The sequence below is a fragment of the Trachemys scripta genome, chromosome 12, assembly GCF_013100865.1.
Source record: "Trachemys scripta elegans isolate TJP31775 chromosome 12, CAS_Tse_1.0, whole genome shotgun sequence".
Lineage (NCBI taxonomy): Eukaryota > Metazoa > Chordata > Testudines > Emydidae > Trachemys > Trachemys scripta.
The window spans coordinates 13824072-13842633 of record NC_048309.1 but is presented as its reverse complement, the minus strand read 5'-3'; the positions used below and the strand labels follow the sequence as shown (position 1 = coordinate 13842633).

Below are 18562 nucleotides of genomic sequence, written 5' to 3'. Positions count from 1 at the left end.
GCCAGATTTTTTTAAAAATAGACATGTACAAAATGCACATCTAATTTGTAGTGATGACAACTGCATATGAAATCTCTCATTTTACCTGGGCAATGTTGCTAACGCACATTTTAATTAGGCATCCCACAGTGTTCCTGAAGAAATTATAAGGTGCCTTGTCTGCAGTTCTTAGTCTGCTATTAGGAATGACATTTTTATAATAATTTGGTTATAATTATTATGAGGAAGGAATCCTGTACAATTGCATATGTGTGTGCACATACACTAGAGCCCCCTTTATAGTTTTCAGAGCTTTTAAAGTATTTCCATTAACTTGAGGTGAAGCTTTATGTACAGTTATCACATCAGGGTTTCTTTATACTTACAAATATACATCAAATCTAATTGTTTTTAAATGCTAGCTATGTGCTGGCTTTGGAACTCAGGCCAGAACTGTGAATTATTTTTCAAATGTAGATGTTATTATATAATGACCCCTTACTACCGCATTCATACTTTGCATTACATACATGTTGATTCACTACTCTCAGTCAGAACTTTATGTGCACTTTAGAGGTTGTACATTTGTGTGCCTAATTTGCACAACCCAGTACTGCAATTGTCAGAGCTTCTGTGCTAATTGATTATCATGGGTGAAATTCGTACCCTCCTGAAATCAATAAGCGTGTTCTCATTGCCTTCAACCGGGTCAGGATTTCACCCCCTGCATCTAACCAGTCACTGATAGATGAAATCCCTATAGCCATTTTGAGTGCTGTTACTAGATGTGTGTGTACATATTAGATGTACACTTGCATGTGTTTTTGTCATAGTATACCTATTTTCTAAAACCCCTCAGCCTGAGTCACAGGGTTTGTGTACGTTAGAGATTCATATCGGCATAGCTATGCCAGCATAGCTCTGTAGTGTAGATGCAGAAGAGGTTTTTCTGTTGGTGTAGGAACATCACCTCTCTGAATGAAGTTAGCTACATTGACAGAAGCTCTCTTCCATCAACATAACTGTGTCTATGCTGTGGGTTATGGCTGCATAGCCTCACTGGTCAGGGGTGCGGTTTTTTCACACCCTAACTGACATAGCTATGCTGATATAACTTTCAAGTCTAGACCAAACTACACTCTCCCTCTCTATTTCCTATAGCACTGAATACTGTAGATATGCCGCTACAGCTTCTGAAGTACAGGCCTGGCCTGTTGTTTCAGCATGATGAATGAGACAGGAAAATGACTGCCTTCATCCTGTCACAACCTATTTTGTGTGTTATGCTTACAAAAATGCATTTGAAAGTTCCTTATTTTCCCTCAGCCCTGTAAGGTTCAGACCTTTCATATTCTTGTGGCTCCTATTATGCTTTACATGCTATAATGATGATTTAACTTTCAGATCTTATTTTAAAATACTTCACTCCAGAAAATGAAATTCCTTCAGAATGTGCTTTGTAAATAAAAGCTGAAAGAGCACACCAGAGCTGCTCTACAAACAGCAAAATTCACTCCATTGCTGCCATGACATCACAAAGGAAATGTCACTCCTATAACTATAAAGAGAGTTTCCAAACTGCTGCTGTGATTCTGTCAAGTTCCAGTTTTATTTCACCATCTTGGTTGACATACCGAAGCTTGGCTGTATTTAGTTTTTCCATGCAGGATGTTTCAATGGAATGCAAAAACTTTTAAACTTACACACTTATTTACAAAGCAATAAAGGGTCAAATTGTTACTTTCATTGCAAAGTATGAATAATTGGGCTTTGTAGTAGGGACTTCATCCATGAGTGGGGGGAGGGCACTGGACATAGAAAACTTATCTTCTCGAAACCCTGCTAACTCTAGGGGGTTAATGCCCAATAACGTATTCAATATTTTAACAGTTATACTCTTCATAACACTAAACCTCTAGAGGAAGTATGGGCCACTGGTTACTTGCCTGGGACTCTGGAGATCCTTCCATACTCTGCCACAGACCTCCTGTATGTCCTTGGGCAAGTCACTTAGGCACAGGAGGGATTCAGAGCTCAGGTTAAATGGTGAGTGGTGTATAAATTGCTGTCTACGTTTTCTATTGAAAGAGGAACAGGGAACGATAGGAGGTTGAACTGCAATGGGAGTTAGGCACCTAAATATCTTTTAAGGATTTGAGTCTTAGGGCTTGTTGAAATGATACATTAGTATAGGGTTGTGTTTTTTTTTTTTTTTTTAAATGGAGATATCCTATCTCCTAGAACTGGAAGGGACCTTGAAAGGTCATCAAGTCCAGCCCCCTGCCTTCATTAGCAGGACCTAGTACTGATTTTTCCCCAGATCCCTAAGTGGCCCCATCAAGGATTGAACTCACAACCCTGGGTTTAGCAGGCCAATGCTCAAACCACTGAGCTATTCCTCCCCCATTTGAGAAAAGGTTCTCAACCTTTTTCTTTCTGAGGCCCCACCGCCCCCCGCTATAAAACTCCACAGTCCACCTGTGCCACAACATTTATCTGCATGTAAAAGGCAGGGCCAGCATTAGGGGGTAGCAAGCAGGCAATTGCCTGGGGCCCCACGCCACAGGGGGCCCTGTGAAGCTAAGTTGCTCAGGCTTTGGCTTCAGCCCTGGGTGGTGGGGCACACATTAATAGGTATTATGCACCTGGTATTAATATAGTAAATATTAAATGAGAGTATTGGGAAGTCATGCTAAATTGTATTCTACTTACTTACTTATGCTAAAGAATACAGCCCACAATAACTTTTAATAGTACAATTCAACATTTGGCATAGGCAGATAGGAAACCTGTCAAAGTCAAGACACATAAATGTACTGTCCTGGTATAGGCTTGGGATGTGCCTCAATGCCCATTGGCACCAGGGGTGTACTGTCCAAAACAAAAGATAATGAAAGGCCAGAACTGGTTATGGACTGGTTGGTTAACTCAGTGACGTATGGAAAGCTCTAACTTGTAAACACTATTTGATATAAATACAAGTAGTTTTGGAGGCATATTTTGGGAGCAGACCTTCTGTGTGTGGGTGAACTGAACACCCTGCAAGAAACTACTTCCTGGAAGGATTGGTGACATACTAACTCTTTCCTGTACTGTACTGCTTTGTCCTTAGACAATAAATTGGCTGTTTGGTTACTTCATCTCTTGAATATTTTTAATATCAAACTGCAATAGTCAAGCAATTGGTTAAACTTTGAGTTATACAGTTGACATACTTATGCTGGCAAAATCTCCGGTGTAGATGCAACTATGCCAAGAGAAGAGGGTTTTTGTTGGCTTAGCTAACGTCATCGGTAGGTAGTGTAGCTATGCAAGCCGAACTTCTGATGGCTAATGCTGCATCTCTACTAGGGGGCTATGCCAGCATAGCATTTCCAGCCAAGGCTGTGCAGTGCACACAAGCTGATCAACTGTCACTACGATGGTTTTGAACGTTTTATCTGGTATGTTTTTAGGCCCTGGAACATTCTGAAGGGTCCTGAAGGGTTTATTAGGCTATTTTGTGAAACAATGAATATTCATGGTGGTTGAAACCACAAGTGGCCTTTTCAAAGTGTACTTATAAAACAACAATTGAAAATGCTGGCTTCCTAAAGAGAGATTATCTTTAATTAGGCTGTCTCTCTAATGGATGTTCTTACATATAGTGCTGACTAAATTAGAAATCGGAGTTTGTGAAGAAGAGTCACAGTAGGATATGCAAACCTGGCATTATATGAAAGGAAACTTTAAAGGCACCACGCAATTCCCATAAGGTAAGAGAGGCCAAGTTGTCTTACATTTTGCAGATTCCTGGAATCTGACAGCACATTACAGAATAGATATAACTCCTCTTAATTTTAGAGAGTGCTGTGCACAGTCTTCCAAAGCCAAAACAACCCCTCCAAATTACAAGTTTTTTTTTTTTGACATACTTTTAACTCTCTGCTTCTGATGGAAGGCCAGAAGAAATGTTCTTATTTACCATCCCAAAGATCTTGAGAGATGCCCTTGACAGCAGCTGAAGTTTAATGGGAAAAGCCTGACAAAGATGAATAGTCAATAAACTTTGAATGATTTTACATTAACTTAAATTCTCCTCTAGGGTATGGGCCTGTCTTCCTCTTTACTCAACAAAGCAATAATAAAAATTCGAAATGACAGTATGTTCTGTGATTAGTTTTATAAGGTGGAATCTACAATTTGTATAATAATAAATTATAGGGAGAACAATTTTATCAACTTTATTTGTCTTGAATACACAGTGATATTCCGATAGCCATAAATTACATTGACTGAGCTTTCTGGATTTATAAGTCGAAATTCTGCTGTCAGTTACACTGGCTTAAATTGGAATTAATTTCACAAAAGTCAAGAGTCTCTTCTGATTTGCACCAATGTGACTGAGCTTAAATTCCTTAAAAAGAGAGAAAACAGACTTTGCAGAGAACAAGCCCAAACCTTGGAATAGCATTTCAAGGCAAATACCTTGTTTGAAGGAATAAAATGAAATCCACCCAGTAGCCTCACTATTACAGAGCTACCATTGTATTTTTGTTATTTAAAATAATCGTTTTCTCGGCCTCTGTGTTTTATAACAGTATTTTACAGCTTTTTTGCTTCTTTGTTAGTTGGAAAATACTGTTCTACTTCCTATAAGATACTGTTCTCTGTTCCTTTTCCTATAAAAACTTAGTGAAAGTGGTAATGGTGGTATCTGTATAAGCTATTGTCTAAACTCTGAATTCTTCCTCTGACTTACAAGACTTTCAAGCCTTCCTACAATTCAGTAATTGATGTTGTACCAGTACCTAGGAGTTTTCAGTTCAGTGTTTTCTTTTATGTTAGTACTACACAAAATGGAGTGAAAGTTGAAAATGTCATTTATTTTGGGGCCTGATGTATTGAGCTGGCTATAAGGGTTTGTTTCATTTACTGAGCATCCTTTCTTAAGTTTAAAGTAAATCCTATACTTTGCCTTCTGTATTATTCTCACATGGCAGCTTCAGCGTGGTGCTCCCTATCTGAGTCTAATCTCCATCCTGCATAAGACTCTATTTTTCTTGGGCCATGCATTTGTTAGCTAACAAACCAAACTGTATTTTCTTGTAATGCATAAGTATTAATTAATGAGCTCATCTTTTGCAATTTTTTAATTTTAAAAAAATGCAGCTGGGTGTGATTTTGATCTCTGCTGCTTAAGAGGCACGTGGTAGAACTCATAGCTCAGTGGGAGAAATATAATGGCTTTAAGCTATTTTTGTGCCCTTCTGATTTTGGGTGGCCCCTGTGTGACTTAGAAAGGGTCTGTTTAAGTTACTGCAGCCTGTCTCTGCCTGCTTACGGGAAGTGGCACTGTCCAGAACCACTATAGTGCCTTATGCTATGGCCCAGCTCTTGATACCCGTCCCATCTCTAGGATGCCCGCTACATTAGGACTTCCAAGGGGCTCCTCAGAAATCAGCCGTGCCTGTCTTCCCCAGTTATTACACAACGGAACTTCCCTTTTAAAGCCCCTTTATGATACTTTGGCCCCTTTAGTCAGGATAAAAGGACCAGAGTTCAGATGATACCCTCACCCTCTACTCCCGTGCAACTTTTCCAGTAGTACATTCTATAATGGAGGTTGACAAAGCACTTCAGGGACCTGATAAGTCCTGGGTAATACATTATAACCATCTTCTCCACCCAAATATTCATTTTCCTTCTCTATGGGACTCACCCTTCACGTACTGTTTGCTCTGCAAATCCCATGGTAATGACTCAGTGCTGAAGGTTGCTGTTTGATACATGCTTATCATACCTGCTGGACAGCTGGGTTGCTGGCTATACTATCAATAGATAAATCCTCCCTTCTCAGTAACAAAGGCAGGTCTTTTGCTGATACATCTATGACATCAAAACTGTAACAGCTTCAAATTGTGATTTTCCCCTGCAAAATGTATCCATTATTTGAGATAATTTACTGACCAATTTCCCTGAATCCTTCTTAGCCTGCAGCTGGTTTGTGATTATTCTATATTCAAAATGGCCATGTGGTATATTTCTATGCCTAGACACGTTCAAATCCTGGAATCAGGTTTCCAGTGCAAATACTTGTGATTACAAATGCAAAATTTGCTTGTCCGTTAATATTCATCGTTTGCTTAAAAATTAGAAAGCGTACGTTGGCAAATATTCCAGCCATTTGTGAGAATATTCCTGGAAAGTGATCACAAAATGGGGCCAAACACAGCAGAAATGAATTAATTTGGAAAGTTAAACAAGCATTCACAGATATTATTTTGCACTGTTTACCGAGCTCTCATTAAAGCATTAGCACTACAGTCTGTTGACAGTCATTTCATTAGTTCTATTTTGAAGTGAAAGCTCCTTCTAGAGACAAGCAAAGCAACTTGAGTTTCAGGCTATCCTATGAGGCTAATCATTTTGTGCAGTTCTGCATTTCTTTGGCCTCAGCTGATTAGGTCACCAAGATTCCTGGTTAAAGGAAATATAATATCTTCCTCTATCAAGAAAGCCAGAGGAAGTGATACAAATCTTTTGCTGGTAAGGGATAATCATTCAAACCAAACAGGTAATTTTATTTTTTTTAAAACAACTAAATATAAAGGGCCAAATTCTGTTCTCAACTACACCTGTTTATATCTCTTGTAACTCCATTGAATTCAGTTCTCCCTGGTCAAATCAATGGAGTTATTATGGAGTTTGCACCAATGTAGGGTTCGGATTTGACCTACAGTACCCATTTCTCAAACAGAGAGAAAAGTGAGATTTCCAAAAGACAAAGGGCCTAATTTCCCACTGGTTTATACCCCTGTAAACAAAATAAACTTCAATGACTATAAACCAGTGTATGTGGGAGAAGAACTGGGTCCAAAGATTATTTTAAATTAACAGAATATAGCATCAGAAGCTCAGGTGGTGTAATTTATCATCGTTCCACTGGAATCAATGAAGAGTTAATTCAAACCAGCTGAGAACCTGGTTCATATTTTTAATTAGCCTAATTTTGATTGTGCCTGCCACGTATGAGATAAGATAAAATAATTCTTCCATGGCAGTCAACCTTCCTTTGACAACAACTAGTTCATTAATGGAGACAAAAGATATATTTTCATGTATTTTAAAATCAGCTACATTACAGTGAGAGAGAGCGAGAGAACATGAATTAACAAGAACACCCCACAGGGAGTTGTAGACTGGTGTAATGCATTATTTCAACCATTAAAGCCAAGCCAGGAATTTTATTATGAAGTAATTACAATATGTCTTGTTTCCTACCGAGAAAACAAAACATTTAAAAATAACACCTGTTCCGCTAACAATGCAAATATTTTTCAACTTGTCTGAGAAAAGTCAAGAGACTTCTAAAGCTAGACAAACACTGGTTTGGATTAAATAAAAAGCAAGACAGGAATTTCAGACAAAATTCAAAACAGAATTTTTCTGAGCTTTGTAAAAGTTGGGCAATTTCCCCAATTTCTCTTATTTTTCATTGTCCCTTTATTTGGCTCCAGTGAGCTCATGATATTTCTATCCCATCTGGAAGCAGGAAAGACTAGAAATCTCACAACAAATCTTGTTCTCATAAGACTTCCAGCCAAAGTTTGCAGAATCAGGAAGTTTGGAGAGTTCAAAATTAGGCAGAGATGGACCCATGCAGCAAAATTTGGGTCCAGGTTTCAAAGACCTCAAAAGTTCACGGGTCTTTAGAGTCAGGCATTTGGTGAAGGCCCATCTATACTCAGAAAGTTGTGATAGTCACCCATATCTGCTGCAGCCTATGTTAGGTCTGCACAGAGATATGCAGAGCTCTCTCTAGTCCCTGTCCACTACTGGGGCAAATTTCTACTCTGATCACCCAACACGATTTGGATGGTGAGGAACATAGTAAGTGGAGTGGGGATGGAACCAGAGCACTGGTGAGACTCTTGTCTTGCAGTGATAGTGTTTATTTTTGTTCCAAATTTTGAGGGCCACAAGGAACATTAGTTAGGATAGTCAAGCCCTTTTTGTGGGCTCAAAGATGGCCCACATGCCAGGAAGGATCTTGAGATGTCTTTATACCCCTTCAGTCTCCCTTCAGATTGACAGAAGTTAAAAAAAAAATAAAGAAACAAATGGAGGGAGTTGCCTGGGCCTGACATATTTGGGCGGGATTGTGGTGTGTGAGGGCAGCTGATATTCACACTGGATGGAACTCACCACCGTGCAGAAGGTCTCTGCACTACTTGAGTCCAATAGAAGCCCTCAGGAGAAGTCTTTAGTGGGACTCCCCTAGTGCAGAGGCTTTGTGTTGGGCCTCAGTAGAGGGCAGAATCTCATTTATTAGTCCTAATGGGATTTTGGCCGATAAATCTTCAATGAGAGTTAATGTTCAGGGACAGATCTCCATTTCCCTTCTTTCCTCTTACACAGTAGACTAGGTTACTTATTTATTAAAAACTGACAACTTGGACTAAGTGAATTTCTGGTACAACTCCCATTGACATCAATGGATTTACAACAATGTTATAAATGTCTATCAGGGATGGTCTAGACAGTATTTGGTCCTGCCATGCGGGCAGGGGACTGGACTCGATGACCTCTCGAGGTCCCTTCCAGTCCTAGAATCTATGAATCTATGAACATAATGGATTTGTCCCTTTGTTTTCAGCTGTTTCTCTTCTTATCCCATTTTGAGGCTCAGTTGAGCCAGACATATTCAGAAAGTGGATATGGTTTCCGTAACAATATGAAAGCTCTCATATCTCTTTCCCCACTTTACAGGCTTCCTTTCATTACAAATACCTGATTCACCCAACGCCATAGCAAAATAATAAACCCAGACAACTGCTTTAAACTGTCTTGGATGTGAAACGAAACAAGCAAATCATGCTTGCTTCATCTAAGCAATGAACTAGTAAGCACCATAAATATTCAGTGTCCGTGGCATACACAAACTATGTCTCCAATTCCTCTGTCCATTACAGAAATTATAGACAAAGAAGCTCATGGGCTTCATTTAATCAGTATCTATTTATTTGGAAGCATTTCATTTTTGGCATCTAAATCTGAATAGTAGCCCAGGAGGGCAGTTACTCACAATACAATGAATCAGTATAGTTTAGTGCAGTTCCTCTGGTAAATAAAATTAGAAGGGCCCAGCTTTTTGTATATGTACCACAAAGAAACATAGAAACTGCAGCTTCATTTTCATAATTCCTGCTAGTTTCTATCAAATATACTGTTTTAACTAAGGGCTGCCATGCAGTCAATCTGAACCCACAAACTTATAAGCAAGTTCATTCTTGTTTGAAACCCAGCAGAAGAAACAGACCCAGAGAGAGACAGATTTTCAGACTGTTAAATAAATCAAGTGACTCCTATAAAAAGAAATAGATTTCTATGGAAATTACTCTAAAAACCTATAGAATTTATTAAAGAATAATATAATCTCTAAAGGATTTTTAAACCAATCTATATCATTTAATAGAGATTTATATCACCTATCATAGGGTTAGTTCAAAAATTCTATAGAAAGTTATGAGTCTTTATTAAATCATATAGGACTTTTCCAGAAGAGTCATAACTACACACTAGTAAAGTAAATACATGTGCAAATAACCATCAATAGCCATTTGCACAGGCAACTGCACAAAGCACATGCACAATGGTGGTAACTGCACAGACATTCACACTTACCTACCTTGTTTAAAAATGTGACTCTGCTTAACTTCTTGGCTTAGGTTCCTTCATCAGGAATCCAGTTTTATCATCTCCCAAAACTGGGGAGGTGGGGAGTAGAGGAAACAATTCTGAAATCTAGACATACCTTTTTCCAGAAGAGTTTGCTCAATGGTGTGGAAGGAGGTGCAGATCTCTCCTTAGTCATATCTTTGGGGGCTTCGGTAGTTGCTGCTGTTGCCTGCTGCTGAGTTGCAGGTTCAGAGGCTTTTGCATTCTGCTTTGTGGTCTGTGATTCTTGAGAGGGAGGGGCATTTTTTTCAGATTTTACATTGACAGAGGTGACAGGCTGTTGTTCAGCACCCTAGAGACATACACAACAATCGTTACAGCATCATTAACACTTTGTAAAGGAAAACGGACTCAAAACACACTCAGGCATCGCTCATGACAAGAGCTATGACCCAATAAACCATGATTACCCAAGAAATATAACACGGTACAACACAACTTGTACAGCATTGTACATACAAATTGCATTGCCATACACTTCAGAGTTAAGTAATGCAGTGAACTCATGGCAAGGAAGATGTAAATGAAGTAGAAATCCATCCACTGCAAAGTCTGTTAACTGTTACATTCATACATTGTGCCAGACTGGATGTGGCAGTGACATTAGTTAAAAAATGACGGCATCATCTACTCACTTGGGCATTAGTTGTCTGTTGGGCCTCTTTTGTGGACTAAAGGAAAACAAAACACAAAGGCAAGTTTGTTTTGAACAATACCATTCTTCACAGTTACACAGTTTAGGAATTGGTTGCATCTCTAATCATTTTCTTTTCAGTGAATATTTGTGTGTATGAAAGTCCAGACTCCGGCTGCCATGTAAATTGAATTGGACTGCCCTGATTCTCCCTACCCTTTTTAAGAAACAAGGCAGCTGTTGTTTGAGCGGCTCCAGCAATAAACCTTTTGCTTGACCTACAGGAATTGCCCTTTAATAGAGAATGATACACACTACATCAGCTCTACCTTACTGGAGTAGAGCTGGCTACTAAAAGGTGTTGGGCTTTCATACTTAATTTATGGAAATCACCAAGCTCAAACGCATCCACTAGTACACCAGTCACCTTTATTTGGTGCATTTTGTGTCCTTTTCCCACCCAATTATTTATATCTTTAGAAACACTGGAGTTTCATGTCAGGTGCTTTGTGGCCAGTTCTGGTGCATTTATTTTCACAGACTTGTAATTTCAAGAAAAAAAAAAATCTCCAACTCATTTCCTTATATAAGTCATAACAAATTAAAAAAAAAAGTAGACATAGCTTTTCAAAGGCACTCATTTGTGTGTGTGCACCTGCATATGCGTGTATGCACATACAACCCTCAATGCATGTGTACAAACCCTGGTTTATGTTTATAGATGGGGACTGTTTGCAAAATGGTGTCTTTGAAAATCTGGGTCTTAATTTCTGGGATAAGAAATGTTGAGTGATAAATGCTATACTGCGGCCTATGTTTTGTAGCAAAATGCAGATAAGATATTGCAAATAGTGCTGCAATAATTGCTTAATCAGGCCTTTAAATGTAGCTGGATCTGATTATACTAGGTGCGGCTGATGTAGAGAATTGTGTAGGATGGATTTGGGGCTATATAGGGCCGTGTAATGTTTGTTTTTAATTTCTGTTTTGAGGCCTGGTTAATATTTGAGCTATGCCCATTACAAATGACAGTGCAAGTAGATTTTTGTTGTTGTTATGATTGGTTGAGCATCAGGTCTTATTGCAGAGTTTTGCAAAGCACTGTATGCCCTAATTCAGTACTGAAGGTAAATGTTCTGTACTCTTGAGACCTTTAGGGAGTAACATTTACTCAAGTTCAGAAGGTCTGCACACACCTTTAAAGCACCTGTGTTTTGTGGTAAGGCTATGCAGGGAGAGAGGGAGACGGCAAAGAGAGAATGGTCACACAGTGGGGCATCTCTGCACTTTAAAGGCCAGGGAGTGTGCCTGGAATATATCATCTCTGAATATGATCAACAGACAGAGCAGACCATTGGGGCAGCCTAGGGAAGAATCCATGAGGTTCACACTTATGTGGATCCAGGGGCTAGGAATTTCCAGTCTATAAACCGGTGTTGTGGCTACAGAGAGGCGGCACTGGTGGTTGGAGGTTGATTCCATTGCCTCCACCCCTCCTTCCTACAGAGTTCCCTACCAGGGCCAATTTATAATTTTATGTAAAAAAATCAGGTAAAACTCAATGGTCTTGGCTGGGATTTGCTTTTCAATTTGGAAGTTTGTTCACATGAAAAGTGTGATCTTTGGGGTTATTGCGACACTGGTAGCCTTGCAGCATGCAGTTTATGCAACCAGATCCAAACTTCACTGAACCAGTTATCATGACCCTTGAGCTGCTCAATCAAAATGATAGGGAAGCTTATATTAGGAAATTCTGGATTCTGTAAAAGGAAGAGAAGCAATAAACTAGAATATAGGCAAATGCTCTTCCTGCTTCTCTAATTCTAGGCACCCTGCCATGCTGTTGGGAGATTTCTTGAAAGAACAGGTGTGAGCGTTCTGCTGGAGACATGAACTTCCCCTTTTGGGGTTAGCTTCAATGGTCTAGAGTAATTTACAGAACTCCAGGGTGAATGCCAGAAGCTGACTTCAACTGTAGCACCTGAAAGTTAATTAATTATTTCTCGCCACCCCAGATGGAATTTCATAAATGAATAAAGTTATATTTAAGCATAAAGCGATATACACTCAGGATCTGGATTTAGTGATGCACAGGGATTCAGCTGGGAGAATCCCATCAAAGCTAACAAAATCCCAGGGTACCAGGCTTAACATGTTTCCAGTTACTGCTCACAAGCAACATTTGAAACTTGTTTTTAAATATGCTTATTTTGACTAGAAATTAGTATTTTATAGAAGTGACAGCACTGAAAAACAATGGATTTTTAAAAAAATCTCAACCATTGCTATCCTCTTTCAATTAGGATGGATACTTCAGGATTATTACTGAAGCTAACAAGACTATTAAATACAAAAAACTCCAAGTAGCCAAGTGTTCTCAAAATGCAGTGTTCACAGTTACATTTTATTAAACCAATTATCCATCATTTTAAATACATTAGTTCTTTATCTAATTGCCTAAGAAGATGTGTCATGTTTAAATTGCAGTTTGTCATGTCATAGGACCAGAAATTAAGACATGAGGCACTCCATTGTAAAGTTACTAATGTCAGTAATTTCAGATTTTGAAGCAAATCAACACAAAGGACTGACATTCCTGTGGTGGCACAAAAGGTAGTGTCCTGATTTGAGACCTCTGCCACAACTAACGGGGTAGTGTTTTAGCCTCAACTTTGAACTTTCTACCTTTTTCATTGGCAAGTGTCAATTTGAGGTCCCAATATTATTTACACTTGTTTTATAGTGTGGTAATTTCTTATATATTTAAACACAAAACACTCACACACTTTGAAAAACATAATAAAAAAATCCCCACAGAAGGAGGAGTGAGATTCAACATAAAAAGTATGCATTTATAAATACCTTTTAAAAACATATTAGCTAGTCATGTTTGACACTAGTGGGAGGTCTAGGGGTAAACTGTGACCAGCTAATTTATTTTAAATGCATTAAATACTCTACACTATTTAAAAATGTGTTAGTTAGAACATGTTAGATGTCATGTTTTCAAAACATGACCTATTTTCCTAGTCTAGACAGTGCCCAATAGTTTTAACTGCAGCGGAAAGACTGTCATCCCTTCCATGAGAATTAATGAACATTTCCAGTCTAGAAAAAAATGAAGGAACATGGAACTTTTAGTGAACAGTGGAGAATAAAATGTTCTTTTTAGTTTTGAAGGGCTTCCTCCCCACCTCTAACCCTAACATAGCTACTTATTATAAAAGCCCCCTACTCCCAAAACATTCCAAGTGGGTGTCTGAGTGGAATTTTTGCATGCAATTAATATTATTTTCCTCCCCTCAACTAAAGAGTCTCTGATTCTACATTCTTTGGGATATAATGCTACTGTTCTTTGCCTCCCAACCACAGTGCATCACAACATAAATCTTGATCATCCTTGTTAAGACAAAAACTTTGATTAAGATCTAACATACTGAATACTAGGACTGGGTTGAAAATTCTCTGTCAACTCTCCTTTTTCCTATGGAAAACTGGATTTTCAGCTACATGAATTTTTTTAATGGAAAGTGTCTGCTTTCCTCAAGGTTTCATTAGGAAAAACAAAAAAGATTTTCAACCAAAAACAAAATTCAGTTTTCAGCCAAAAATGTTTCAGTTTTACAATAAAAATTCAAGCATTTCAGAGGAAAAATATCCCATTTTCCAACCAGCTCTACTGAACGCATGTTTGGGTTTATAGGCCCCAGTTCAGCAAGATATTTATGCACATGCCTTATTTAAGCATGTGAATAGACCAATTAAGTCAATGGGATTTTTTTCATTGTCTTCAGTGGAAGTTGGATTGGGCCCTTAGAGCTAGCATCCCACTGAAGGAGATCTTTTTTTTCAGAATTCATTGTTTGTCAGTGCCAATCTTCTATGTATTCTGGTTATGGTCATTGTAAGTTTAGTTAGTGTTAATGACTTATTACAATAATAAAAGAACATAGGTTTTAGCAGATTAGAGGGATTCTTTCAGAATCCTGAATTCACAGATGGTATATGAGGGAAGTTTTTCCATGTTGCAAAACACTTTTTTCCTATAGGTTTTAGGTATATGCTCATGTAATTATTTTTCAAATGATTTAAGGGTTGACCAGATTCCGATCTCAGTTGCACCATATTAAATCCAATCATTTTAATACTTCACCCTGCGAGAAGAGCCATCTGTTACTGCTCAGGGTTCCACTTTTGCTAGAATCATATACAGACCTTATGCCTAAAGAGTTTGCTAAATGTTTTGTGTCCTAATCTGGGACTCTCTGACTTCTTTTTCTTGGCTCCTTTAGCTTGGGATTCTGCTGCTGTCTTCTGAGCAGGATGCCCACCATGGCCCTTTTCCACTTTGGATTCCTTTTGTGCAACAGCATTCATAGTCTATTACATACTCCTTTAATGCATTATTAATTATACATAATTAAGTATTAATTAATACATAATAAAACACTTACATGTGGTGTATTAAAGCCAAACATTTCATTTCATCCACCTGGACAATAACATGCCAAAAGAATGTTATATTTTTTGTTTAAGAGTTATCTCTCAGTTCCCATGGACTTTGTTTTAGGTGAACAGTAGCAAAATTTGACAGTCATCACTTGGCAAACCTCCTCTTTCTGTTATTTCAGTGGAATTCAGGTGATTTGAACAGAGTTACAAATCAGAGACGAATTTGTATGTGAATGTTTAATCTGAATCCAGTGGGCCAAAGTCTGAATTAATTTAAACCAATTAAATCCAAGATTAATTTCACTCCAGATTAAACTAGTATAAATGAGATCCAAATTTGGCCTCAAATTCATCATTATGTTAAGGCCGCAATTCTACAAAGATTAAAGCATTTACTTAATTTTGAGCACATGAATACTCCCTTTGAGTTCAGATGGATTATTCATGTGCTTAAAATTAAGTGGGTGTGTAAATCTTTGCAGGGTCAGGGTTTATCTTTATTATTTAGGATTTTTCTAATAATGTACTGCTGGTTATATAAAAAGGGTTTCTGAATAATATGTATAAATAATAAAGATGTATTAATCTTGCATTAATGCATTAATCTAAAATGCATGTGCAAAACATTCTGAGATATATGGAAATGTGTAAAACACTTATGCAAATGTCTACCAGCCATGTTGAAAAAAAAATCAGAGAAATATTAGGAAGTGGGCAGGTACTAACGTTCTTAAATCAGGAAGTAAATGTTTTAAAGTCACCCCATTGTATATTCCCTTAAGACAGTGTTTCTCAAACTGGGGCCGCCATTTGTGTAGGGAAAGCCCCTGGCGGACCGGGCCGGTTTGTTTACCTGCCCCGTCTGCAGGTCCAGCCGATCGCGGCTCCCACTGGTCATGGTTTGCTGCTGCAGGCCAATGGGAGCTGCTGGAAGCCGTGGCCAGTACGTCCCTCAGCCCGCGCCGCTTCCAGCATCTCCCATTAGCCTGGAGCAGCGAACCACGGCCAGTGGGAGCCGCGATTGGCCGGACCTGCCAATGGGGCAGGTAAACAAACCGGCCTGGCCCGCCAGGAGCTTTCCCTACACAAGTGGAGGCCCCAGTTTGAGAAACACTGCCTTAAGAGGACACTGCTTCTGGGAATGATCTTCCAATCTGAGCATGAATCAGGAGTATCCTACTCTCTGATACCAGAGCTAGAAGTATGCCTTCAAACAGCTGGAATTTCCAGAGCAAAACCACTTACATTGACTGTCTGAGGAAGTCTGGTCTGTTAAAATAGCTAACCTGTCTGGGAATCTCTGAAAACCTCTTGAGTGGAGCTGCATGAAAGTTTTCAGTTGGAATTCTTAGATGAAAAAATGGCTTTTTTCAAAGCTGAAAACTTTCTTCAGTATTTTGGATGTTGTTGAAATTTTCCAATTTTTAAAAAGGAAAACAAAGCAACCCAAAATTTGTGATTTTTAATCCCCTCACCCCAATCTTTCTAAGTGGCAAAATAGTAAGAGGTGATAGGGGAAGGGAGAGGAAGAGAAAGAATGCGAGGGAGGGGGAGGAGAGGGAATCCTCTCAGTTTTTCAGGTTTAATTATTGAATTTATTAATTAAAAATAGAGAATACCATGTTTTTGCAAACCATACAGACAACTTTTTGGCCAATTCTATTCCTGAACCAAACTAACCTCATTAATGTAATAACATTAATGCCAATACTCTATAGAGTTCACAGGTAACACCGGTTAAGATTCCTCCTTTATCCACCTCTTAGAAAAAATCAGCCTTTTTATAAATGTATGAAAGTAAAGTGGTGTTCAATAAAAACATGCAGTGTATTATACACATGCTCTTTAAGATTATAGATTATAAAGCCAGAAGGGACCGTTGTGATAATCTCATTTTAGGTGGGATGGTAGAATGTTTTGTTTTATTTTATTTACATTTTATTTTTTGTATTGAATATATTTAATTAAATATATTTATTTAAATCTAAGTTTGTTTTATTTGCTATTTGCAAATGTCTTGGGCTTAATTCTGATCTCTTATCCCACTGTAACTCCATTTATCGCAAACAAGGTACTCTTGATTTATAAATGAATTAAAAATCAGGCCTAATACATTCAAAAATATGAATATGCCAGATTAGACCAATCAAATCCAAAATGTAAACTACCAGCTGATCACAGGCTTTTGAACGCTTTGACCAATCAGAGTTGACTGACTTATAGAAACCACAAGAACACTGAGTGGTCCAGGTCCCAAAGCAATAAATATTGTTTGGTCTACAGTGCCATCAATTAAATTAAAGACACTATTGTTCACTGGATCATGCAGGATAATATGAAATATTTTGTAGGAAGCTCTGAAACCGACATAGAATTAGATGTCATCCTGACATCTAGATCTTCCCTTGATATGCAGTTGCCCCTAACTCTGTTGCATCCTATCTCTTGGATCTTTTATTATATGATAGTTGAGTTTGCTATTAAGATTAACAATGGCTAGTTCTTCTTTACCCTCTTCTGTCCTGCAGTGCTCTTGATATTCCCATCGCTCTACTAAAGGGTTGAACATAGTGGGACAAGTTCAGGAGTACTGTGAAGGGTTGAATAGGGTTGAATAGATCGTTCAGTTGAGGGCAGATTTGTTCCAGTCAAGTAGATAACTTTGGCCAATAACAACTTGTAAAAAAACAGCTAATCCTATGACAGTGTGATTCAGGTGAGCAGGAACAATCAACATGGATTCACCAAGGGCAAGTCATGCCTGACCAACCTGATTGCCTTCTATGATGAGATAACTGGTTCTGTGGATATGGGGAAAGCGATGGACGTGATATACCTTGACTTTAGCAAAGCTTCTGATATGGTCTCCCACAATATTCTTGCCAGCAAGTTTAAAAAGTACGGATTGGATGAATGGACTATAAGGTGGATAGAAAACTGACTAGATCTTCAGGCTCAGTGGGTAGTGATCAATGGCTCTATGTCTAGTTGGCAGCCAGTATCAACCGGAACAACAAAGAGTCTGGTGGCACCTTAAAGACTAACAGATTTATTTGGGCATAAGCTTTCGTGAGTAAAAACCTCACTTCTTCGGATGCATCCGAAGAAGTGAGGTTTTTACTCACGAAAGCTTATGCCCAAATAAATCTGTTAGTCTTTAAGGTGCCACCAGACTCTTTGTTGTTTTTGTAGATACAGACTAACACGGCTACCCCCTGATAAGTATCAACCGGAGTGCCCCAAGGGTCAGTCCTGGGGCCGGTTTTGTTCAACATCTTCATTAATGATCTGGATGATGGGATGGATTGCAGCCTCAGCAAGTTTGCAGATGACACTAAGATGAGGGGAGAGGTAGATACATTGGAGGGTAGGGTTAGGGTCCAGAGTGACCTAGACAAATTGGAGGATTGGGCCAAAAGAAATCTGATGAGGCTCAACAAGGACAGGTGCAGCATCTTGCACTTAGGATGGAAGAATCCCAGGCACTGCTATAGGCTGGGGACTGACTGGCTAAGCAGCAATTCTGCAGAAAAGGACCTGGGGATTACAATGGATGAGAAGCTGGATATGAGTCAACAGTGTACCCTTGTTGCCAAGAAGGCTAACGGCATATTGGGCTGCATTAGTAGGAGCACTGTCAGCAGATCGAGGGAAGTGATTATTACTCTCTATTCAGCACTGGTGAGGCCACATCTGGAGTATTGCGTCCAGTTTTGTGCCCCCCACTACAGAAAGGATGTGGACAAATTGGAGAGAGTCCAGCAAAGGGCAACAAAA

At 38.8% G+C, this 18562-nt stretch overlaps 1 protein-coding gene across 9 annotated transcripts in view; it reads right to left on the bottom strand.

The window, feature by feature from the left end:
• The window catches only part of BCAS1 (brain enriched myelin associated protein 1), a 92106-nt gene that overhangs the window by 27414 nt on the left and 46130 nt on the right, over positions 1-18562 (bottom strand). For 8 of the 9 annotated variants that reach the window (XM_034786943.1, XM_034786945.1, XM_034786942.1 and 5 more), the window contains 3 exons: positions 14549-14689; positions 10335-10370; positions 9776-9991 (listed from right to left, as the gene is read on the bottom strand). In XM_034786943.1, coding sequence (XP_034642834.1) covers positions 9776-9991; positions 10335-10370; positions 14549-14689 — 393 coding nt within the window. The remainder of the gene's footprint in view (positions 1-9775; positions 9992-10334; positions 10371-14548; positions 14690-18562) is intronic. The other variant, XM_034786948.1, reaches the window with a different exon arrangement.